This window comes from Austrofundulus limnaeus, unplaced genomic scaffold (assembly GCF_001266775.1).
Source record: "Austrofundulus limnaeus strain Quisiro unplaced genomic scaffold, Austrofundulus_limnaeus-1.0 Scaffold200, whole genome shotgun sequence".
NCBI lineage: Eukaryota > Metazoa > Chordata > Actinopteri > Cyprinodontiformes > Rivulidae > Austrofundulus > Austrofundulus limnaeus.
Genome location: NW_013952602.1, coordinates 826,954 through 852,212, shown reverse-complemented (window position 1 = coordinate 852,212; position 25,259 = coordinate 826,954). Strand labels below are relative to the sequence as shown.

At 36.7% G+C, this 25,259-nt stretch overlaps 3 protein-coding genes and 1 long non-coding RNA gene across 5 annotated transcripts in view; 2 read left to right on the top strand and 2 right to left on the bottom strand.

Moving 5' to 3' along the window:
• Positions 1-8,831, bottom strand: part of cd151l (CD151 antigen, like) — a 35,897-nt gene extending 27,066 nt beyond the window's left edge. The window contains exons 1-3 of one of the 2 annotated variants that reach the window (XM_014018742.1): positions 8,755-8,831; positions 5,309-5,407; positions 1,861-1,945 (exon numbers count right to left, since the gene is read on the bottom strand). In XM_014018742.1, the coding sequence (XP_013874196.1) occupies positions 1,861-1,944 (84 nt within the window). In that variant the 5' untranslated portion in view covers position 1,945; positions 5,309-5,407; positions 8,755-8,831. Of the gene's footprint in view, positions 1-1,860; positions 1,946-5,308; positions 5,472-8,754 lie in introns of those variants that run through there. The other variant, XM_014018741.1, reaches the window with a different exon arrangement.
• On the top strand, positions 2,733-11,320 carry LOC106524778 (uncharacterized). Its single transcript, XR_001311033.1, has 4 exons — positions 2,733-2,838; positions 6,366-6,426; positions 8,257-8,380; positions 10,894-11,320. It is a non-coding gene; the product is annotated as an uncharacterized LOC106524778 (long non-coding RNA).
• A 24-nt stretch (positions 11,321-11,344) lies between these two features.
• Positions 11,345-15,298, top strand: LOC106524777 (transmembrane protein 138). The gene is made up of 3 exons (XM_014018744.1): positions 11,345-11,775; positions 11,931-12,006; positions 13,920-15,298. Exons 1-3 carry the CDS (start codon positions 11,650-11,652, stop codon positions 14,030-14,032), a joined length of 315 nt encoding a protein of 104 aa, XP_013874198.1. The 5' UTR covers positions 11,345-11,649; the 3' UTR covers positions 14,033-15,298.
• Positions 12,605-25,259, bottom strand: part of cfap70 (cilia and flagella associated protein 70) — a gene marked incomplete at its 5' end in the record, with an annotated part of 14,587 nt that continues 1,932 nt past the window's right edge. Inside the window, 23 exon segments of the mRNA XM_014018740.1 lie at positions 12,605-12,901; positions 15,315-15,413; positions 15,693-15,740; positions 16,295-16,396; positions 16,564-16,653; positions 16,866-17,027; positions 18,532-18,678; positions 18,958-19,091; positions 19,354-19,539; positions 19,752-19,867; positions 20,741-20,874; positions 21,120-21,248; positions 21,320-21,451; positions 21,559-21,741; positions 21,843-21,903; positions 22,234-22,325; positions 22,554-22,628; positions 22,822-22,953; positions 23,227-23,364; positions 23,532-23,604; positions 24,108-24,202; positions 24,434-24,613; positions 24,744-24,935. Coding sequence (XP_013874194.1) covers positions 12,872-12,901; positions 15,315-15,413; positions 15,693-15,740; positions 16,295-16,396; positions 16,564-16,653; positions 16,866-17,027; positions 18,532-18,678; positions 18,958-19,091; positions 19,354-19,539; positions 19,752-19,867; positions 20,741-20,874; positions 21,120-21,248; positions 21,320-21,451; positions 21,559-21,741; positions 21,843-21,903; positions 22,234-22,325; positions 22,554-22,628; positions 22,822-22,953; positions 23,227-23,364; positions 23,532-23,604; positions 24,108-24,202; positions 24,434-24,613; positions 24,744-24,935 — 2,730 coding nt within the window.

Here is a 25,259-nt window from a genome sequence, read left to right as displayed (position 1 = left end):
TTTTATACTTTTAAAAATGGTCTTAAAACATACGTATGTTTTTATAGTTACTATTAGACTGTATTTATTGTAGTTTAGTTCTTTTAAGTCTTTTGTTTTTCTGTTTATATTTTTGTCCTTGTCTAACTAAAACACTTTGTAAAAGAAAAGACAAACTGAATCTGCTCTAAAACATTCACTCTAACACTTCCCAAAACAGAGAAAAAACGATGGTGTTTGCCAGTTTCACAAAGCTCTGAATCTTTGGCAGACAGATTTTTTTTTCACATATGGGTTAGTGTTAGTGAGAGTTCACACTGAGACTGAGTGAAAATCACASACATCTTCCCTTTGCACATGCCCACACTTTGCATTTGAAAATTAGTTTACACWCAGAATATCTGGCACAAGTTAAAAGTAGCTTCARATTTATTACACTGAATTCCTTTGGCTAGAATAAAGATTTAAATCTGAAAAACGAAAGTGTCACTATACTGCTGTTGTTCGGTGTGTGTGTGTTTCAATTAGGGTGCAGCTAACTGAGAAAAGGACCAAAACCAAAAAGTTGGAATCTATTTAGGGAGTGATAAAAATATTTTGCTAACTTTTTCATGAAGTTTCATCACAAAACTCTCCCTATTGATAACGTAAGAAGGTTAATATTCTCATTAATGGATGAATGGAAGGAAGTRTTGTGTAACCCTCCTTTTTGTTGAGGATTGGATTTAGAAAACTAGCYAATCCCTAAACAGAACTTGGTTTGTGAAAACTTTAACTGGAACTTTCTCATGCTTGAAAAAAAAAAAGATTTATTTTACAGTAAATACAGTAAAGACTTATTTTACAGTGAAGCCCCAATTTTTCCGGGAGTTACGTTCTTGAAGTACCTGCTAATTGGGAAAAAATTTTAAAAATACTGGATGCAGTACAAAAATGGCCTGCAGCTCATTTGGGTGGTATCATAATGCAGTAACAAACAAACAAACAAACAAACAAACATTAGAGCAAAACAGTTAACAGCTACACACTACGCTACACTAATTACACTAAACACACTACGTACAGTTACTACTGTACCGTAAACTGTTAAAAAGTGGAAATTCTGCACAAAGCATGCGTCACGTACTGTATAGTACTTTATTTTTATATGGAATTTAATTTTAGACTATTTTTATGTTACAAAGTTAGTAAATTTTCTTGTTCTTAATAAAAAAATGTTCCTTACTATATTTACTGTATTTACTATTTCTGCAAAATTACAGCAAACTACTAGTAGTTAGGTACTATGAAAAAATCTGCAAAAGACTGAGWCTGCAAACTGAGTTGCAACTTTGACTGATGATTTCATAATCACCTAACAATATTTGACCACTTCTTCGGTTTTAACAGCAATTACATTAGAAAACTCTCTTCCAGGTCTGGCTCCAGGTTGGAGCTCCCAGTAATCCACGTCCAGGCGAGAAACTTTGAGTACCTTGTGTGTGTGTGTGTTTTTTTTTTTGTTTGTTTGTTTGTTTTATTGCCGTCCATACAAATGTTATTTTTACAATTAATTCCAATTTTAGATATATTATTTTATAGTAAGTTTAGAAATAGGAAAATTCGGAAATAAATCTTGAAATAAGTTTGAAGCAACTCAGATTCTGGAAAATGTATTTTCCTGTAAACTGCAAAGTGGCAGCCAGTGGCCAGTCTGAGCTTTTCAACATGATGTAAAAATGTACAATTTGCATTTGGTTAATTTAAGAAAATAAATGCTTAGTTTGCACATCTTTATTTAATTTTTTTAAGTACGGTACTCTGAAATGTTTTGGGTTTGAATTAAAAAAAGATTCATGTGTTTGATAGGTTAGAGCTCAATGCACTCAAACAGTAACTTACCCAAAAGAGAAAATTGAAGGTAAACAGYAGGTACTTCAGGCAGATGGTTCCACATGTTTCCTTTTTCTCTTCATAAACCCCCATGCTGAAAAAAAAATGGAGCAGAAAATAAGAACTTTAATCCAGAGAAGTGTAGAAGAAATATAAGAAAAAAACAAACGCATTATTTGATCTCTCACTGTAAATTTTACAGCTTAAAAAAGCATTCTTGTGCAATTTGTCTGGAATATAATTGGTTTGATATCACYGCKGCTGTGRTCAACCAAAGAAATTTTAGGATGAWGCTTTTGAACACATTCTGCACTTTTAGATTACACTTTTACATGGTCTGAATAGGCGTATGACAATTCACTTAAAAAGCCCATTTTTAATCGTCAAACCAACACAACATTCAAAAATATCTTCCACGGGGGGGGGGGCTGTTTAATGTCTTGCACTTTTTGTATTTTTTTTCCTTATGAATCACACGTATTAATGTCAGAAATACATGCAATTAGGTTATTAAGCTTAAGTTTGACGAGTCATTATTTCAATWATCTATGGGAACTTATTATGTTATCAGGGTGACATTCTCAGGTGTGAACAGGTGAGGTGAGATGTGCACTGGAGCTGGAACAGAAAGTGCACAGGTAGCGTAGATGGAGGATGTGACAGAAATAATCACGGACTAATTGACTAATCAAAACATGATCAACAAATTAGTTGAATATTTGTCATTAGTTGCAGACGAGCAGTTCTTCTCTTGCTGCTTGTATGTTTAAATATGCATTTTTCCCAAACGTTTGGGTTTAATTAGTTATTTTAGACTTACGTTACACAATGACTGACAATATGCCAGCCTGTTAGCAAGTTGGGAGGGTGTGTAGGCAGGACTTTCATGAGTAGTAAAGCCTCAAGACCCTAGTGGGAAGACTCTGGCTCCAAAAATGCAACATGGCAGCTCCTAAAGTGGACATTTTGSTTTCAAGTTTGGACAACGTAAGTTACTGGGGRTGCTTGATCCGTCTTTATTTGTGTGTTAGGTCGTAACCGAGCTGAGGTGGAGCATGAAGCAGTGTTAGATCAGCGGAGTGGGCAGAGTCAGTGAGCTGGGTTATTACATTTGTACACAGAGTGAACCCATGACTAACAGCTCAGTAAGAGCTTTGACTCAGCCAAAGTCGGGAATTTAACACCTAGTTTTCAYGTATCTGCAACCAACACTCAACACTTCCAAAAGCAAAACCTCACCTTTTCCTTTTAGAATAGAAAGATGACAAATTCAGTTTACAGTAGTTTAAATTTAGTTTAAAATTTTAGTACCACCACCACATTACCCAACACTAACATTTAATGTTTACAACATAAGTGATATATTGACATTGTAGTCTTTACGTGAATTCTGTTCAACGCATCCTTTGTTTTTTTTTTAACCCCACAATTTTCCTGGGGAACTTAAGCAGTCAAGCCCAAACTTGCACCGTCTCTTATTCATTCTCTCCTCCTGACTCTCCTTCCTCCTTCCCCACCCCCACGCTTACTACGTCTGGCTTCTGTCTGCTGGCCATCTGTTATTGTAGTCCTGCTAATTAAATTCAAACTAAACAGAATTGCCGTCACTTTTGTTTACTTTCCAGGAGGCGGTGGGAGACTGCTGAATGAAGAAATTAATTTATTAGTTTGAAAGGGGACAGGCTTCCTTTTCAACGAAAACTGAAAATGCTTCTGTGTATGTAGGGTTCATCTTTACAGAACAATTGATTTTTATTGTCTTCTTATATTTCTTTCTTATATAGGTTACTTAAAGACACATCATGAAGATGTTTACATTTTAAATCAAGTCTGAATGTACTGTCTGACACACTTACTGAAAATTGTGTTTTGTTTGTTAATGGGAGTGTTGTCTCTCTTTCGGGATAACACCACAATACTTTAAACACTTGGAACAAACTCAAAGCTATTATAATACACACACACACACACACACACACACACACACACAAAACTAATCTTATGCGCTCTTGCACAAGACCAGCCAAACTAAAATAATTCATCTTTGGCTTTACAAATATCAGTATTTACTAGGTTTCTTCTTCTCTTTAAGTTGTTGGGATGACGTTTCAGTCAAAAAGTCTTATTAAATTGCTTTGGCCTCTACCAAACTGAAATAAACACCTTCTTAATTATAAATAATGGAGAGACAGTCTCATAATCCCTGATGAAAACAAAGTATATTTATTAAACAGAGTTTAACAGTAGCTGTCCAGAGCAGGATGCTAATATGAGGACAAACACAAAGTATTGCGTATCATTCAAATATTAAAGAAGACTAATAAATGTATTATCTAAACTGTTCTTTACAAATTATAAAATGTGTTTTTCATATATATAAAAGATTTACTGAATACCAGAAGGGTCGGGCTGCTGCGAGCCCACATCCTAAATGCTGATCATTTACAGCAGTTTAAACTGTCGCTTAGGGCTTCCACACATAAACATTTTATTTGTGTTTTATTTAAGAATAAATACCAGAAACTGCTTGGTTACTCAGGTCCTAAGCAGTTAAAGATCAAAATAAAATTCAAAACAACTCAAATAAAAATAAATAAAAATCTCTGGGTTATACAGATATTCTGCTTTTCATTAAATAATTAATGTTTAATGTTGTTTACTGTATTATTATATGACAATAAATGCAATTTATTGGGCTATTTTGGAACACAGACTCCAGTTAATCATAGAATTTTTAATGTATAAACATGTTCATATCTTAATGAAAACTTATTGACAGCTATATTAAACCCAGAGTAATCAGCAGGTGTATTTTTATACTACTCATCTGAGAATCACTGAATCAAATTCAATAATTCAATGTAAAAACATTAAACACACAAACACTTAGTGTTTCAGTATTTGCATTTTTAGGTAAACAAACTATATTGATCTGAGAAATGTCATAATTTAGAACGCAAAGCCAATAAATGTATATTGAATGCAAATTGTTTGCAAATAAAAAGTGAAAATTAAAATGGTGAAAATTGCTCTGTTTATTATAAGAAACATTTCCTTCTGAGGGAAAAAGAAAAAAAATCTGTCAAACCAGAAGATAAATCTGGTAAATCACTGTAACATATCTTAGTAGTGTTTAAATGTGATTAAACACTTAATACGTTAATTTAATCCAGTTTCCTCTCAGATTATAACTTTTATGAGGATTGTGTGGTGCAGTCGGAGTAAGCTAACGCAGGACTGAGCTGCTCGTTGTAAAATAATAAATAAATAAATTAAAAAAAACGCGTTTTAATGACCACAAACTACTTTTRCCCCCCGCTACAAAATCATATCTCGGTATTGAATCTTTAGCCATGACGTTTTTAGCTGTAAATGTTGTCGACATGTCCGTWAACAGCCTCCCGTCCGTGCTGTGACCCGCGTGAGCTAAATCTGAACACTTCCGGTTTCCACATACCTTCCGCTTCTTCTGATTTCTGTCGAAGGCTGAAATGTTATCAAATATCTCCTGTTCTCGTTCCGCTTTCTGCTGCGGAAATGCTGGTCCAAGCAGCGACTACAGGGGTAAACAAAATGAAAATGGTTGAGCTGCTAAAAAAAAAAAAAAAAAAAAAAAAAAAAAAAAAAAAAAAAAAAAAAAAAAAAAAAAAAAAAAAAAAAAAAAAAAAAAAAAAAAAAAAAAAAAAAAAAAAAAAAAAAAAAAAAAAAAAAAAAAAACCAGAGGCTGGAGCTGAAGTCTGGCTCCACCCCGGCCCGCACCACCTCATCGTCCTCCTCGGTTTTCATGTCCGCAGGCGATGCTTTTGATTTCTGCTGCAGTGATACTCTCAGACATTTCAGGAGTTCAATTTAAAAAGATTACTTCTTTTAAGTCATTACAAAAGTCGTTTCATGATGTTTAGGGGAAGGTGAACAAGTCTATTTTATACTGGTTAGATGTCAGAAGAATAAATAGCTACATAACCAATTCAAATTAGGATTTAAAGTATATTAAAAGGAAAAAAAAAAAGAAAAAAATTATATAGGTCTTCTGGACGGGTTCTTCTCTGATGAAATGCTTCTTCTTTTGAACAGTGGTTGCTTTGTTTCCCCGATGTATAACTGGTCGCAGTCCTCCTGGCAATTAACAGCATATACAACATTGCTCTGTTTGTGCCGATCTTCTACCTGGATTACTGAGATGCATCAGGATATACAAATACCAACAGGAAGAAAAAAAGGATGACATGGGGAAAAGAAAACCTGAACAGTTCATAAATGAATCCATAAAAACAAAAAGATTACAAGATTGAAACAAGAAGTCAGGAATTACAAAAAAAGGCTTTTAAAATCTAATGAACAAGAAAGAAAAGTATAACAATATGAAACAAAACAGATATGCAACAGTTCCATTCAAAAACAATTTAATGTAAGCTGTTTTTAAACTTTCAGGGTTATCACATTGTCCCTTCTGGTCTGAATAAAAATGAACTTTTTTATTTATTTTTGAAGTTAATCAGCTTTTTTTTTTGCAGGTCAAGGACTCAACACAAAGCTGCAAGCAGCTGGGAAAAAGAACCAGGGTGATGAATGAATGTTAGAAAATATCCAGATGACTTCATTCCTGACATTTTCTTTGCATATTTCTATTGTAGATTAACAAAATAGCCTTGTTAACCTTTAATTGCAGACTGAAGGCTCTTTAGGATTTCAAATAAATAAAAAGTAACATGTTATTACCAAAGGAAACATTAATGACTGCAAACTAGGGTGTTTCTCTTCAAATTCACTCAGGGCTTGCCTGTAGTATAGGCAGAATAGGGCAATGCTAAGGGTGCCGTTATCTAAGGGGCACCACAAATGGGAGACAAAAAAAAAACATTTTATAACTTTCGATTTAGTTTGTAGAAAAGTTTATGAAGGTAACTTGTTCTGTGGGTTTCTCAGCCTGTTTATGTGGTGCATATGATGTTTTGACATAAAAGTATCAGTCAAGATTAACTACTGGTGCTCTGAGTGTAAATAGAAAACAAAATAAGGATAAAAACGGTTTTGGCCACATAAAGTTCAGATTAAAGTATATGGTTTTCAGTGTTCTACCTTTATAAAATATTGCTTTAATATTGTTTTATTAATTACAAATATTTAGTAAAAAAAACTTCAAATGGCTTAAAAATTAGCAATTTTGAGTAGATATTTTACAAAATTTTCCAGGGGAGTGTACTGGGTCCCCCTAGAACTGCTTCACACCACAGCTGCTGCCGGTTAACAGGAACAGGTGTTCCTCATTGCTGTCGGCAGGTATACGTAGACTTCTGGTATTCTGTTTCAAATGAATTATATTGTTAACTATTTTAAATGGACAAGCTAATTATTAAAGATAAAAAAATAATACTAAAGACAAAACCATTTAATTTGCTATCATAATGTATATAAAATGGCAGTGGGATATAGAAAATTGTGCAAGGGTCACCACCTGAAATCTTGGACTCCAAATTGGCTTGGGCTGGCCCTGAATCAGCATTAAACTAATTTATTAAATAACTATTGCAATAAAATGTTTCAAACTGCTTTAAAACCATTAGAAGATCAATGATGCTCAGTACCTAAAACACAAAAGCAAAATATGGTGGATATGAATAATCATTCTTAACTGTTGGTTTTCTGAAGCAGTACGGTGAAGATATTTTTTACTGAAATCTTTATTTATATTTTTTTTGTAACTCCTTAAAATTTAACAACTCCAGGTCTGACCTGGTAACTTACAAGGCAAAATATATTACAGCAAATCATGAAATGTTTAAAAAATACAGTTACTCATTTAATATTTACCATAACCAAACAGCATTAGATTTAATCCACCTGGTTTCATAATGATCCTCAGTTTTCCATGACGGCACTGTAGCTGGGTTTATACTTTTACTAAGTGCTTAAGTACAAAAATGTTTGCAAAATTAATATAAAACATGATAACACTAACATAAGGCAGGACATAAGGCTGCATGGTTCAGCAGTTTTCTGTGTATGTAATAATACACATTTAGCACTAGATGGCAACAGTTTCCCTAGCTGTTTTTTTCCTTCCCAGAATTACCGTAATCTTGAAAGGRAATGCTTCTAAATTGTCAAAGGTAAAAGCTCACTCAGGTGTACAGGGGTAGTWAGGGTTAGTCAATTAAATATGGTCTCAATTAACTTAAAAAAAGACCTTCAGAAGAATACAAAATAAGAAAAATGGGCAAAGCTATGAAACCAAAATCCAACATTTTACTGATTCCAAACTTCTTTCAGTTTGCAAAATATGTAAAACTACCCAAACTACCCAACTCTTCCAAACATTAATTTATCATATGCTGCTGCTACAGTCTGTGCAAACAAACATTGTTTACAGCACACCATGACACAAATCTCCTGCGTGTTTATTAGAGAGGCGAAGGGATAAGAGCTGGTAGAAGGACACAAGCTGTCAGTCTGCTGCTCACCATGTTGGCCTCACGCCTCAAGACACACACACGAAGCATCAGCTGCTGAAATAAAGCCACATCCTCAGGTTTGTTTTTTCTCAGTAATTTTGTGAAAGTAGCTGTTTTAATGGAATAGTAAATTGTAAAAAGTTTCTTGTTGTTTTGGGTGTAAAGCTTCAGTTTGAGAGTTTCTAAGAAGAGTGCTGTACAACCAAGCTGAGAGTATATAATTAACAACAATGGCTTTTAATGTAACACTAATAAGATGTATTTATCAGACCAAAAAGTACATTTTTGACTGAAAGCTATTTTAAAACAAGTAGACACTTGTCCTGTTCTGATGTTTGATGACAGAGTTGGAAATCCTTAAACAAGTTGCTTCAGCTTTACCAGTTGTTTCAGTTTGTTTCATGCATTGTGCTTTTTACCTTTACGCCAAGAAGCAAGCAGGCCCACTTACCTCAGGTCTGACTAGGACAGATTTAGTATTCTCCCGGTCGATGGCCCAGTGTTTAGGTAGCCCTAATCTGTCGCACACCTGTCACTGTTGTGCTGAGCTTTAAATACGGAGGTTGTGGGAGGATCCAGCAGGTGTCAGTGTGAGCCATCCTGTTTGTAGGGTGAACCAAACAAGCGAAGCAAATATAAATAACCATTGCAAATTCACTAATAAGTGGAAACATTAGCGTGTAAAACCGTACGCACTCTTTACTCAGCTTAAAACACAATCTATTTTGAATAATGGAGGTAGTTTAATGGAATACCTCAAAGTAGTATTTTCTATCATCAGAACATGGTAAAAATTTGAAATGAGAAGTTTCTTGATATTTGTGTTACATCTAAACACACACACAAGGGCCAACATCACATCTACTTGCTGAGAAGACTGGTTGTTTGAAGTGAGCAGGAGCCCCCTGTCTGTTGGGTCTGTGGGGGTTCAGAGAGGGACAGAACTATCTGAGCAAACGTGTCAGGAGAGCTGACTTTGTCCTGAGCWGCTCTCTGGACCCACTGAGGGTAAGAGGATGCTGCGGACAACCTGTCTCACCCTCTGTACGATGTGAGAAGCACTGACAGACTGCTGCATCCATCATGTTCCACTGAAAACTTCTGCAGGTCTTTCAGCCCATCTGCAACAAGGCAACCAAGGTTTATGTGTAGTACTTGTGATAACATATAATACAGTATAAATACTGTACCTAACATTAGTGTACAGTGTGTACAGACTTACTTCCTTTTATATTATGTTGTTTTCTTATTGATTTTCTTTTTGTCTCAGTTGATGTTTATGGTGTTTGTGTGCATTGCTGCTGCTGCATTAGAATCCCCCAGCTGAAGTTTCACTAAAGTGCAATCTCATTTCTTATCATAACACAAACACAATTGTACAACCCCAAACTGAACAAGGTTAGGGCATTGTGTAAAATGTAAATAACAGAATGCAATAATTTTTAAACCTCATGCATGTTTCATTTACAAACAATAAACATAAAAAATGTAAAAATATATATTTATGAAAAAATTGTATATTTTGAACTTTTATGGCAGTAACACACTGTATGTAGTTTTCTCCACTGATGGTGCCTTTCCAGATGTGTAAGTTGGTCATTCATGCACTACCATACCATCAGAGAAGTAGACCTTTAAACTGCTCGCTGATAACAGACTGGATGGTCCTTTCCTTTAGCATGAAGACCATAGTGTTTGTGGTTTCCAAAAAGAATTTCAAATTTTTATTTATCTGACTAAGGAACCGTTTTCCACTTTTCCTCAATCCAGTTTAAACAAGAAATTAATACATGTGGTGAAGTAAGTTATCAAATCAAACTTGATTTTATTGCCGTGCTGTCTGAAGATCTGAACATTACAGGAATACAATGTTGACTCTCAGCCTGTCCTTTGCACACAGTGATTTCTCTGGATTCTTGAAACCTTTTTGATGAAATTATGTCCTGTTAATAAGAGGATATTAAAAGCCTTCCTAATTTTCAGTTTAGGCTCAATATTCTAAAATTATTTCACTGTTTTTAGGCACAGTTTATTTTTTTTAAATTGAACTTCTGCCTATCTTTACCTTTGAGATTCAGACTCTCTGAAATATTGTATAATACCTAGTCCTCTTATTGACCTGTTACTAATTACTCTATGATAATTAGTTTCAAAATGCTCCTGTAGATGTTTCTTTTTCTTACCACTTACTTTTTTCTTTTGTAAAAGACTGTCCCAATGTTTTTTGATGTATTGCTGCCATCATATTCAAATTCTTTTTTCCCCTAAAAAACACGTTTTTAAAATACATTTTTGTAGTTTAAAGTTTTGGATTTGTATGTTATTTTATTTTGTTTTACATTTGTTTTACACAATGTCTCAGCTCTTTTGGGATTAGGATTGCACATGCTCTCTTAATTCTCTTCTATAGAACATGTGTGGATGTATAGGTCTTGTGCCAAATCGACAGTATAGCAAACCAAGTCAAAAGCATATTTTGTTGAATTCAAATCTATATAAATCTTAAATAGAATAAGAGTTGCTCATCAGGATGAACTCTTCAGAGCGAAACATTGCAGAACACTAATACATTTGTTTTGTTCTTACACAGGATCTCTACTGCCTCTGCCAGAGAACCAATGTGTCACCAGTTTTGCTATGAACCTCCACAGACTGCTTCCATCTCTTTATATAGGAACTAGAAAAATCAACAGTAACATGTTGACACCTCCTGTTTCCTGGCAGCAAACTCCCATACCAGGCTCTGATTCACAGTTTGAGAAGACTTTAGTTTCTACAAAATAAACTTGCTTATATTCGAACATGTGTTTAACACACGTTGCCTGCATTTAGAAACTTGGGGGTGTTTGAATCCCTCCACTAAAGCCTCCAAGCTGTCCAACCTGTTGCATACAGGTTAATGTTTCTCTGTGGTGTGTTTGAGAGCGTAGCGTAGCCTTGGATTCACACTGGAACCACAATGCACCGGGGCATCCGGCCCTTGGGCCGGAGAAGCTCCAAACCAGCAACTACTCCCTGGTGATATTGATCCAGCTCGGCCTGCTGACCTTTGACCTTTTCGTCAACTCCTTTGGCGAGCTGCTGAGGACTGAACCAGCTGCGCAGTTGGTACTTTTCATGTGAGTCCAACTATTCTCACTGTTTCAGCAGCCTAAAGTCTCCTTTTAGCTCGAAGGTAAAACACTAAGTTAAAAATAGCACACGAGCAGACATGAATTAAACATAAAGAGAGGAACTGTGTTAACTTTCGGTTTAAAATGTGTATTCTTGCTGCTTACGGTTTTTTTTTTTCTTCAACAGCATCCAGGACATTTGCATTTTGTTTAACCTGATCATCATTCTGCTGATGCTGTTCAACACCTACGTGTTTCAGGTTGGCCTGGTGGCCATCCTGCTGGAGCAYTTTAGAGCCCTGCTGATGCTCTCTGCTCTCTACCTCACCTTCAGTATCATACTCCACTCCTGGCTTGTGGTATTTTTTTTTTGTTTACTTAGGATATTTGTATAATAACTTGTGTTTCTGAACTTCTAAAAGAATGGTATTAAAGTCTATGTTTTACACCTTGCTCTCATTCTTATCAATCTGTTTAAATGTGTTTGTTTTTTTTCCCTCCACATTCTTGTCAGAATCTGCGCTGGCTAAACACCAACGGATTTGTTTGGACAGACGGCCTTCAGGTTCTGTTCATGTTCCAAAGATCTGGTGAGATGACATTTTTATTATTCATCCTTTTGACAGCTAGATGAATTTGTTTCCACTTTGGTGGAAGAAAACAGAAGTCCCAGTACATCCATTTATTCCCAGTTCACAGGAGTTTTGAATGTCCTCCCAAAACAACTGTACCTAATTAAGTACATGTACAGTTTATGTGTGATAAATCTTTAGTTCAAAGATTTATCACCTGTTCTACCTGTTATTTGAATAGTGCTAAATACAGCTGTGAACCTCAGTGCACATTGAAAACATTTTCCCTCAGACCAGCTTTGGAGGTGGTCTGGACTCCTTATTAATCACATGTTTGTTTGAACTCAATCCATCCTGAGACAAAGTGTAGGACCTCCTGCTGGACTGACTCGATCTCAACAAGCAGCAGAGTTTTCTGGATGTCAGTAATCTTGGTCATTCTTAGGAGGGTTTCAAAGATGCAGCATTTTTTTTTAGTTTTAAACTGTTTGTTGGAATGCTTCTGAAAAAGTGTCTTTTGTTGGGTTTGTTCTGATTGTTTTTAGAAGCTAATTGGAGCTGCTTTAGTCATGGTAACCTGCAAGGAACTGTCTTAATCAAGGAGTAACAGTCTGAGCAGCGTTAGGTCACATTTTATTCACCTAACCAAGCACAGCTCTGATGTTCTGTGCCAGCGCACTGTTTCCCTGCGGTGGAGTTTTACACAACAAAATCTTCTGTCTTGGCACTGACACAGAGCTCTGTGATATTACTGATCATTGTAATAGACGGCATCTTTTACATGAAGCTGCGGTGTAGCTTGGTGGTCAGTGCTGCGGTCGCATAATCCTGAGGCTACAGGATGGAGCCCACCGTGTTTCAGCATGAAACAGTTGTTAATTCTTCATGTGAGTTTGCTCGCTGGGTCAAATCCCTGCAGAAGGGAGCAGCCAAAAGGAAAACAACATTAAATCTTTTACATTATTAATCTCATCAAGAGACAACTACAAACATTCTGAGCCATGTTAATGTCAAAGTTCAGTTTTTTGAAGATATGGCCATTTTTACAGAAACATCACTCAGAGGACAGCTCCCTGAGACAGGGCTGCATGTAGCTGCAGGCAGAGCAGATAASTGAAATCTGAGCATATATTTTAGGTATGGAATTTACTGCAAAGTGTGAACCCTTCACATCAGAGTTTGATTAATGTTTAAAACAAGGTCTAAAGTAGCCTACTAGCTTTAAAAAAATGAAGAAAAAAAATCCCTGAAAGAAACTTTATTTCTCTCACCTGTAAAAAAAAAAAAAAGATGCAGCAGACTGGAGATTTCCCCTCCAATTAGGACAATTTTACAAGAAACAGAGTTTCTTCACAGTACAATTATTCTCATTTGAATAAACAARACAATCAGTCTGCCTACGTTTAAATTTTCACTTTACATCTCTCTGCATTGACAGGGTCACAGTGGCAAAAACTCTGGCTTTCCAGTTGRGTTGTTGTGACTGACTTAGACCTCTTTATTGTGCTCCAGACTGTGGAATAAACACATTCCCATGTGGTTATGATTTCATACTGATATAAGCTCATTAGAGGATGAAGGGATTTATCTTTGGGTGTTGTTTTTTTAGCAGGTAATCCTTTCTGAGATGCCGTTTCCAATTTCTCTCTTTGTTTTCTTTTCTACTTGAAACCCGTCTAGACGTCAGTGTGGGAGTCATAGATGTAGATATAGAAAAATTGTTTTTTGGTTTTTCTTTTGTCCTATATGATATTTCCTGCTTTGTCGTTTCATGATTTGATTTAGTTGTAACTTTTGAGGATCTCCAGTTTTATMGTTTGGATCTTTTACAAAGTCTGATGAAAACCCTCATCATTCCAGTCATTACATAAGATATGGTGCAAATAATAAAATAATAATAATGTAATTTATCTCCTTGTTCTTTTTTATAGCTTCTGTTTTGTACTACTACTTCTACAAGAGGACCTCAGAGTACCTGGGTGACCCTCGTCTCTATGAGGATTCACCGTGGCTGCGAGAAATTGTTGCTCAGGCCAGACAGTGATCTCACTGCAGCAGAGTAAAAAAAAAAAGACCACAAAGCCAGAAAATAAATAAATTAAAACAGCCCTGTAAAAAAAAAGAACCCATAAATGTACCCCAGCCATGTCAGTTCACCATTTTTAAGGCAAACAGGAAATGTTTGATAACATTTTGTGATTGTGATGTTATTTTTGTTTGGAAAAACTAATTTTCAAAAGGAAAAAAAAGTACTTCTTGCAGCATGTAAGGGTTTGATCTTGACATCCAAAGAAGTACAACCCATTTTTTTTCTCTTAAAGGACTGTGCCAAAACAATGGAAAATGTTTCATGTCCCATAAAGCTTGGGTTACTTCTTTTTTTTATTTTGAAATAGTAATAGTGACATTGAAAATCAGAAAATAATATGTTGGTCACACTTAATGCATTACAGACTCACTGAGAAACATAAAATAAAACTTTTCTGTGAGTGTTTTCAATCATAAATGTCATCATCATCATCATCATCATCATCATCATCATCATCATCATCATCAACTTTATTTATAAAGCACTTTAACACCAGCCACAGCTGAAACAAAGGGCTGAACATCAGTAAAATAAAAATAAATGAGATAAAAGATAAAATCACTGAAATTAAGTAAAATCAAGTCTCAGTTGGGTTAAAAGCCAATGAGTAAAAGTAACTTTTCAGATGGGTCTTAAGAATGGACAACGAGGAGGCTGTCAAATGTTCCAGATCCTTGGGCCACAAACAGAGAAAGCTCTTTCTCCTCTATATTAACATACTGCTATATAATTACCACACTATGCTATTGTCGGACCAAAATCCATTTTTGACACGTAGGTCTAAATTTCTTCTCACCAAAAACACATCATTTCATGTCTATAGATCTAATGAGAAACTGTACTGAAAGAATAGAATTGCTTTGTAAAATGTTAAAAGCATTACAATGTTCTTTTGAGTGCTTATAGAGAATTACAGATGCTTCATGCACAATAATACGTTTTTAACCTGCCARGGTTTCTGTTGTTGCAGTACATTTTGTAAATATTTCAGTTGTTTTTTTATGCATTTGACACTTTTTACATTGCTTTSTTTTTATTTGCAACAATGAGTGTTTCACTCACGACTTCCCTTAATAATTCCTGTATCACAACTTGCTGCATATCAGTTTATGAATTTTCACTTAAATTAAATATGATATGATGTGTCTTGAAATAGGAGGCACTTAGATACTGTGTTTGTACCTGGACATGTGTTTTGTCGGGGAGAGGGGTGGGGGTGGGGGGGTCAAACACATGCCTCTGCATTTGTTTTGAAGCATAACTGAAGATGAGAGAAGCGCAGCTGTTCCTTCAGCTCAGCGATCTCTCTGAGTAACGATGGTTCCGTTACGTTGAGCTGTAAACAAACAAAAAACAGAGTCCTTGTGTTGTTTTTTATGTAAAATAAAGAACACAATATTGTGCAAAAGTTATGGAGACATGGATGTATTTCTTAAATAAGGAGCATGAGGTTTAGGTGTGTTTATTAATTACTATTTATTGGTTTTGGGAGTAATTAGTCTTTATGGGTAAAGAATTAATAAACGTGTCAATTTATAGCTTATTAATTAACTAACCAGTTATTGATGATTAAGACTAAATAAGGTGTAGTTATAAAGTGTTGCCAGAAACTCACCCTTAATGCATATTTATAGCACAGCTCAGCCTTTTCATGTCGTCCAGACTGAAAAGAAAAGAATTCATGAAATAGTCATTAAAACATTAATGAGTGTAAAACTGACACTTACATTGGAGGATGTATCRGTAAAGAGATTAGCTATTGACCACATGTTTCTTTGGTAACTTTGGATTAAACTGAACTTGAGTTTAATTTTAAACCAAAGAGATCAGATTAATTCATAAATGAAGAACTGCATTATAGGTGAGACTATAAGATGTTTATTGCATATAAATTAGATTCTTTATTTTAGCATAGATCAAAGCTCTTCCTTCACCCTAACCAAAATGTTTTACAAGACTTAACACCATCTCAACGTTACCATACTGTATTTAWCAGGTAATTCTGGTCATTTCTATTTCTTGGAGCCTTGTGTTTACCACAGGTACAACAGCTTTGCTCTATAAAGGCTGTATTCTTGTAAATGGGTTTAAAAGGTCAATTCTAACCTACTGAATAATAATCAGTGTTAAATAAAAACCTTCATGAGGGCAAAACCTGGACTGTGATAGATTGTGAGTGAGTGAGTTTGTGTGCTTTGGAGAACAACAATCACTCACCCTGAGGCAGATTAGAGTCAGGTAAGCCCACACGTCTGCGTTCTCCATGTTCAAATTGCTGGCCAGAGTCAAAGCTGTCTCAGCTTCACACAGCTCCTCCAACTGCACAAACAAAAACACAACTGCGCTTTAGTTCCTTCTAAAAACTAAAAATGTTTCATGTTACCTTGTGTTTGGTAGCATGTCCACTGTAGCTCTAAAACAACTTTGCATTTATTCACAAAACGACATTGGAKCAAGAGGAAATGGTTCTACAAGCGGGGTTTTACCCGATAAAAGGCGGCTCCCAGGCCCAGCCAGGTCAGACATGATGGAGCCTGCTCACACGCCTGCAGGTAGACGTCTCTGGCTCGCTCAAACTGAAAGTTAAAACCCAAAGAATGACTGCAGAGGTGTGCTGTTGTTTTATCTTTATTGTCTTTTGAATAGGTTTAAATTAGAAATATGAAAGTTGTCTGGAAATAAGAAAACAAGAAAAAGCCAAAAAATAAAAAATAAAAATGATCCCTTATCAGCAAGTACAGAAAGAAATACATAATCTGTTCAAGCAGCAGTGATGCTCTTATCTAACCTTGCTCTCCATGAGATAGATGGATCCCAGGCGGAGAAGAACGATGTGAGGTTCTGATGGCGGCTGTGGAAAGACGAGGCTCCACTCGTAGCTCTTGCGGGCTTCAGTAAATGCACCTTGCAGGTAGTGACAATGACCACTCACCGCCCAGACATCTGGGTCCTGTTTATATTGTAGACAATTATTTTCAGGTTAGAGGTCTAAAGTAGAGTTTGTTCAATCAGGGGAATGCAGCTGTGTTGTCATGCAAATATTAGAAACAAAATGATCATAATCAAAGAGATAGAGATAAATCAAAATGGCTTAATATGTATTATTATTATTATTATTATTATTATTATTATTATTATTATTATTATTATTATTATTATTATTATTATTATTATTATTATTATTATAGGAGTCTACTACTATCAAAGTGGCCTACTATTTAAAGCATGCCCTACAGACTTGACTCAAAGGTAACTGTAAAAAAAGAAAAGTGGGTCAGATAGGTGCACAGCTGTTTAATTCACTGCTCACCGTGGTACCAATTTGCTGCCCACCAAATTGTTTGTTATTGTTTCAGTTTAGTGAGGTACTGGGTCAGCAGGAAAAGCCCAGCACTAATGAGATGAAACAGGGCTACTGCAGCAGGCCGGTACATACTTCAGACAGTAAATCAATTCTTTATCCATGCTTGTTTACTGGAACAAGGACAGCAGTTCCATTAAATGGACTAGATGTGCCATGACCCGATCTTCACTTAATGCATAGAAACATCCTGAGGCAGCACCTAAAAACAGTACTCACKCCTGTGGATGTTTCACCTTTTTATTGCCATTCAAATCAGCCACAGTCGATATAAATTGGCCTTTTTGAGTGAAAAAAAAAATTTCTTCTGTGAAAAAGTGAATCTACAAAGTAATGCCAATTAAATAAAAGTACTTTGTGTAAAAAAAGGGGGGGGGAAAGAAGAGCCCCCCCTCACATATTCACTCGAGAATACACGTGAATAAGGTGAAAATAAATCYTTACTGTAACTAATCATGTGAAAAATCATATAAATATCCATCTGCTTTATATCGTCACCTTCCTAAAATAATTGCCAGACATATTTGTTCATGTTTTTCACAACACAAAAGATGGTTTTGGATAAGTAAACAATGATTTAGGCCAGTTTTTATAGGAAGGTGATGAAATGTTACAGCAGCCATAATGTAATGCCCAAATTCAGGGATTTTTGCTTTGTGACGATGAGGTAGTGAGAAAAAAATAGATATATAATATGCTTTTAAAAAAACTGAACCTATCTCAAGACGATCTCTTATGGAGTGGCATTAAAAAAGTTCAYAAGTGGACTGTTGTTTAAATTCTAAAAAACAAGAAACATCCCAACTAAATGTAATCCTGTGTACACTTTTTTTTCTATTTGTTGGATCCGTAGAGACATTAGCTATACCCACTTTCTCCTGCAGAGGGCTGAACGGGGGGGGGGCTAACGCTGCACAGGCTGATAATGAACAGAACTGAGTCGCACCACATGTCAGCAGTCCATCCCATTGGATCGTCTGTCACTGCAGTGTGTGTGTGTTCAGTCGAAGACTGTAGTGTTTGACACATCCGTCTAACAAAAAGAGTCTGCAAAGTACACGTGTTACTTTCCATCCAGTTGATGTGAAAGTACCTGATCTCTGTGAAGCAGGGTGAGGCTGGCAGCAGCACTGCAGTAGTCTCCTTTGAGCAGCTGCAGCTGGGCCAGATTGAAGAGGTAGGAAACGCTGCGATCACCTTTAATGCACAGCAGCTCCTGGGACAAAGCATGTTCTGCCATCTAACAACAGAACACAGTGACTTCTACAGCTGTATACAATGTCATTTCATCTCTGTTCAAACTCAGCTGAGTGTTCAAACGTTGACATTTATTTTATAAATGTTATTTATAATATTTCTTTTTTTGTAGACTATTTTACTTCAAATCAAAGCTATATTTCTTAGTGAGCATAAAACAATTCATAACCAACATACTAAACTGACAATCAGATGAGAGCCGTTGTGCACATTGGAAGTTATTTTAACTCATTTTTGCTTGGTGTGTGGTCAGTGAATATACCTCCAAGGCYTTGTTCTGCAGCAGGAAGTGGACTGTCTGTGTGAAAATGGTACAGTTGGGTACAGCTGGAGTTGATCTGAAGCTGTCGTCTTGTTCTGAAAGCTCTTCTGCTTCCCRGTCTACAAACTCTGGGTCTGGCAGAGAAATAAATAACACTGTCAGACAACTTCAGTTTCAAGGCATCTGGATTCAGTGCCCTATGCACTCGAGGCTGACGTGCACCGAAGAGTCTCAGGAGAAAGGCGGTAAAGACAAGATGAGTTTTATCACCAGGTGGTTTTTGTCAATAGGGTATATTAACTCAATGACATTAGGTTCTGACATCATGTTAGGATATATTTCATATATTTTCTTTTCTTCCTTGGATTATTATTATTTTTTAATGCCATGCCTCACATTGATCAGCTGGTTGACACTGTGKTGGGTCAGCTGTCTCCACTTCGTCCTGCAGGTCCTCACTGTCTTTCTTTTCCTTTTCTGTGGGAGTTTGGTTGCTTGATTTATCCTCCTCAAGCAACTTGCTGGCCTCTAAAAAAGCCCTCTCAGCCAGGATGGATTCATTGTTGCCCTCATGAAGCAAACCTGAACAACGGATCCAGAAATGTCAAATTACTAAAGCCCAAAGCTTAGAAAKCTTCAAGATGCTGTTAAAAGACCACATATCATTGGTATTTACACATTATTCACAATTCTGATTCCTCAGCCTCTATTCCAATGGAATTAAAAAAAATGTACTAGACTGACTAATATCTGGGTGAAACAGGATTGAGAGCAAACTTTGTTTTTCATCTCACCCAGCAGCACCCAGGCCGGCACACTGGGTGGGTCTATGGTGGTGGCTCGTTCCAGAAAGGTCTGAGCATCTTTGTAACGCTCAAACATCAGGGCCAAAACTCCACACATTATCAGACTGGACAAAGAGAAAGAGAAAAAAACAAACAAAGTATTGTGTCCATAAAAAGGCTATGTTGGATTTTGAATAATATTTGCTAGCATTGACCTCATGCTTGTCTTCAAAACACACTCAGACCCTCAAGTCGCTTATATTTTGTAGCATCAACAAACCAACTCTAATAGATATGCCATGCTTTTTCTTCTACCCTCAGATAAAAAATTGTTTTCAGGACAAAACAAATGGAACTTTAGAAAAATAACGTGAAGTGCCTGAGTTAACCTGATTTACCACATACCAGTCTGCTTTCTTTTTRACTAACCTGCTGGAGTAATGCTGTCCTAAGTGACAGATCACAGAACCTGATGGATGCATTCAACAAACTTTTCAATCCTCATCAACTAAAGCTATAACAAATGTCTGACTTRCAAATTATCTAAAAACTGGTTTTACAAAAACGGGATAACCAGCACTCCAAAAAATACAACATGTTTTAATATGGGCAGAAAACAAGTTAGGCCATTTTTGTTATTCCTCAGAACCAAGCACCCGTTTACTTTTTTTTCTTTTTTGTATTTGAGTTGTGCACACTACTTTTTTCTTTTAAAAACAGTTTTAACCAATTCTCTGTTAAGCTAAATGGGTTTTTTTTTCTTCAGGGGTCTCCACAGCTAATGAACCTGCACCAAAAGATTTGCCAYTGGTTTAACCCTTCCTGACACAACCGGGGCTTGAACCTGCAGCCTCAGGATTGTGAGGCTAACTGTTGAACTAAACAACGATTGATTTTTTTTTTTCCTGCGTGATAGCAATACGCTTCCGTAATGATCAGCTGTACGTACATTTGTGACATCGTTTAGATCCTTTAWATGTTTTTCAAGCATCTCTAACCTGGATTGGTGAACTTGCAGMGTGGACACAGCATCATGGAAACACACTTCTGCTTGCATGTAGTCTCCGCTCAACATGTTCAGGCTTCCCCACTCAAACTTGTGTGAGGGCTCATCAGGGTGCCTCACCACTAACTGCAGGTCCAAAAGTATAAACTTAAAATGTAGTTTCAGTTACTTTATCAGCCACAGTAAAAAATATGCACATTTTTAGAAGTCAACTGCACATATTATGTATTATAATTACACATACATTTTACATATTACACATACGTAGCAACACATGCATAAAGAAATATACTGTATTAAAATATTATAAAGGTTCACAGCTTTTATTTAAAGGTTGTCATGGTGTGTTTAATATTTAAGTATTTGTGCACCTCCTTATAGTACTTAGCTGACAGCTGATAATTCCCAAGAAGCTGTGCCTCTCTGGCGAAATGTCTGAGCTGAGATGACTTCAAAGAGACTTCCTCTGTGTCGTCTTCGGCAGCGTCATTCGAATAAATCTATCGCAGAAAAAAGGATAAAATGGAGGAAACTTGCAAATGTCATATTTGCTTGCCTGTGTGTTRGTTACCTTTAGGAGAGCTATGCGCATCTCATTCACCAGGCAGCCGTAGAGTTTGCTGACAAATTGTTTACGCTCCTGGGGGTCAGTGAGCGGCTCGGTTTGCTGCATCTTGTCACGGACGATTCGAACCACAGCCTTCTACGTGCCCAAAACACACAAGATCTTGTCAGTCTGGTAAAAGTGAGCTGATTTTATAGATTTAAACACAAGAAATGGTTTTGAGGAAGAAGGTTCTTTGCTCTGACCTTTATCTGTTCCTTGAAGGTGAAATACCTCCCAGAGACATTGAGGCCACCCATCAGCTCGGCCAACATTTCCTCTCGGCTAAGACTTTTTGGCGAACGGCCCTCGGCTCCAAATAGTTCGTCATACTGCTCGGAAATAACAGCCAAAGTGTTGCCTATCTGCCTGTGGAAGTCCAGTACAGCCTACAGGATCACCCATCAGAGGAGAGAACCCGCTCAGACTATGTGACGACCCAACCTGCTTCATARACAGCTTTTATATGTGGCCTAATTTTGTTTTTTACTCTTTCTGCTCTGCTTGGATCCACTGGATGCTGAGGTCTGGGTGGGATCAGGGCCTGTATCCTGTGGGATGCAAAACACAACATCCCATAATCCCATTTTTTACTCCTCTATAGTCAGTCAAAACCAAAGAACAGCTAATAAATATAACAGAAAAGAAGACAAATGAATATGAAACATTTACTATGAGGCTGCAGGTYATGAAGACGTAACTTTAGAAAAGGACAKGTTTTAAACTCATAACAGCAACAGTTAACTTTCAGTCACATAAAAGGATTTTCAAACTGTAAGTTCTCTCTGTAGGTATAGTGCTGAATTATAATTTATTTTTGAATGGTTATGGTTATGCAATATGACAAAGTAATGTGTAAAAGAWTTAAGTCAAAAATTTACCTTTTTGCCAGCTCCTCTGGAGATTGTTTTGGCACTAGTGGTTTATTCAAAGTTATTTCAATGATAACATAAGTTCTGGCCTCCGCGTACATCTGTTAATAACAAAAATGAGCTGATAAAAGTATTTACTAACAGTAAAATCATTAACACAAAGTAACTTTATAGTATAGCCAATGTAAAGCGTGCAGCAGGAACTGAATCCTATTTCTGGGGTACATTATCAGAGCAGTGAATAGTGTTGGACKACACAGTTTAGTTGTATCATGTTTGTGTGAACACTCACTGCAACAGAGMTGTGTTTCTGTTTATCAGAACCTTACATTTCTCTCTGTGTTGACCASTGTGTCAGAGTCAGACCAGCTCTCAGTTTTGTCATCAGCTCTGGGCAGCTGGATCTGATTGACAGTTTGTCGACAGACAAATGAGATTATTAGGCTCCAACAATCACAACAAAACATTTTTCATTCATAAAATCCTGGTAAGTTGGGTGAGAGGCAATGCAAAACGCAAGCTATTTCTTTTAAATAAAAGTAAAATTTAGCACATTTTGGGTTACATGACCTTTTTAGCCATCATCATGTTTCTGACCTTTGTAGACTCCTTGGCCCCTCTGTTTTTTCCCGTTTTTCTCTGAGATCCAGCAGAAGAGGTGGCACGAGCTTTAGCCATGGCAGCTGCTGCCTTAGCCTGCTCCTTTAGCACACTGACTCTCCTCTTGGTCTTTGAGAATAAAAGCAATGCTTGGATCAACATTTAAATAGAGGCCTGTCATCAAAACACCATTGTACCATACAAATGTTACATACACTAAAAAGCAGCAAAATAAAGGGAAACATTCTGCAGCCTACTACACACAAGAGTTGACAAATTTCCAAAAGGAAAACCCTTAAATAAAAGAGACAATTCATTGCTTGTTTATTTTAAAAATTGTAAACGTGCAAAGGAGAAAAACYAGACAAGCTAAATTTCTCAGCGGCTCTGTATGTGTGTGACCTGGTTCAGCAGCTCAGCCTGGCAGAAGGGATGAACAGTGTACGCTCCTCGAATGCTGCTGACTCCAGGATACAGCAGCTGCCCCATGTCCACAAACACCAAACCATGGCAGGGGATCTCTGGGTCGTCATCCCCAAGCTACACACACACACACACACACACACACACACACACACACACACACACACACACACACACACACACACAATTTACCCATCAGTTCTGAGCTTTAGTTTAGCTTGCTCAGTTTAAGCTAAACAATGAACAAAACCAAACGTGGGAAGAGACTGAAAAATATTCCCAACCTTGTCCAGAGGACGTCTCGACCTCATGATCTCCACCGGCCACAATCTGCTCTCAGTGATTTTCTGCTGCAGCCTGTAATCATAGTAACTGAAGTTCTACAAACAGTCCTGTGCAAAAGACTAAATCTAACCCTCGTCTTCATTACAGCTTCCTCGCTTTTAAAAAAATCATTTACTATCAAGTCCTTATAGCTGACCTTTAATGTAACACTTCTTTTCTTTTTCAAAGCAAATGATCACTGATCTATGCAATTTTTTAACATGAAAATGACATCTAAACAAAAAATGGAGGATAATGGGTTCCACATTTTTTCACTTTTCTTTTTTTTTACTGTTTTTCACAAGATACAAACTAAAATTCTGCTTGATGTTAATATATTACATTTACATTATATCTTCCTTGGTTGCATAAATATTCTGGAAATACCCTAATTTATAAAAAGCATCAACTTTGTCCTGATTTAAATCCTAATTTAATATCCAGAGACCTGATGAGTGACTTTCATTCAGCAGATGTTAGTTTGTATTTCTGACAGCAGATGGTCTGATGATCACAGGGAGTTGTGTGCAGCTGACCTGGAAGCTCCTCCTGCATCCAGGAAGCAGCACATCTCTGTGTCCCAGCTCACTCGGGGTTTTCTGATCTCTGCCTTGTTACGAAATGCCTGATCCTGCAGGAACAGCTGACTCAGAACTTTTGCATGATGTCATTTCCTGAAGTGAATCTTAAGTCATTTTCATATAATTAATTTCAAAATTAGCACATTTCTGGACTTACTCGAGGAATCACTAGTTTATCATGTTGTTTTTGTTTTTTTGGCTGTCCATGTTGGTGACCAAAATGAGTTTATTTTCAGCTAACACTGCTCAGCTGCATGTGTACCGTTGAAGCTGGTGATTACCTCTAAAGAAGTCAACTCTCCGTTCTCCTGGATGATAGGCTGTGTCTGAAAGGTTTCAGGGTAGCAGTGGTTCTCTGGTACTAACAAGGCCCGATGAGGCCTTTTCATCTGACGACCTTTGACCTCCCTCTGGCCTCCTGCCTTTAGTTGTCCATCACAGAACATCAAAACCTGATCTTGCTAGACCAGACAGAAGAATGCACATATAGAGACGTTTATTTTTGTGTTTCCATTATTTTTTTTTTCTCTTGAAGCAATGCACTAGTAAAACTGAAAACAGTCAAGWAAGAAGTAGAGCGTAAAAACTGACCTCGGCAGTAAGAGGGACGTCCAGGGCAGCAGTATATGTGAATGGACTGGGAGCGATGCCTGAAGGCAGCGTCCACGACTCAGGGACGGAGTAAGCTGTTTCCAGAGTGACCTTCAGGAAGACAGAGGCTGAACGCTCAGCGTCAGACAGCAGTGGGTTCAACACACTGACGCAAACGTCCAGGCTCGGTTCCTGAATGAGGTAGAAAAATGAAGAACGATCATATTTCAGTTTTCTTAATTCGAATACATGGTAACATTTATTTTTGCATGATAATACTTAATTCYGATTTAAAGTACCTTTTATATAAAACATTTTATAAATCAACAATGCAATGGATATGAATAGTTGAATCACTTGGTTGGCATYCAGTTCTCAAAAATGTTTAAATTAATTCAGAACATTTTTTTAATGTTTAAATAAATAAATAATAGTCTGATAAAAATTTGGAATTTTACCTGCAAACAAAGTTGATTTTGACACTTTAAACATAAATGGCACAAGATAAAATAGGTC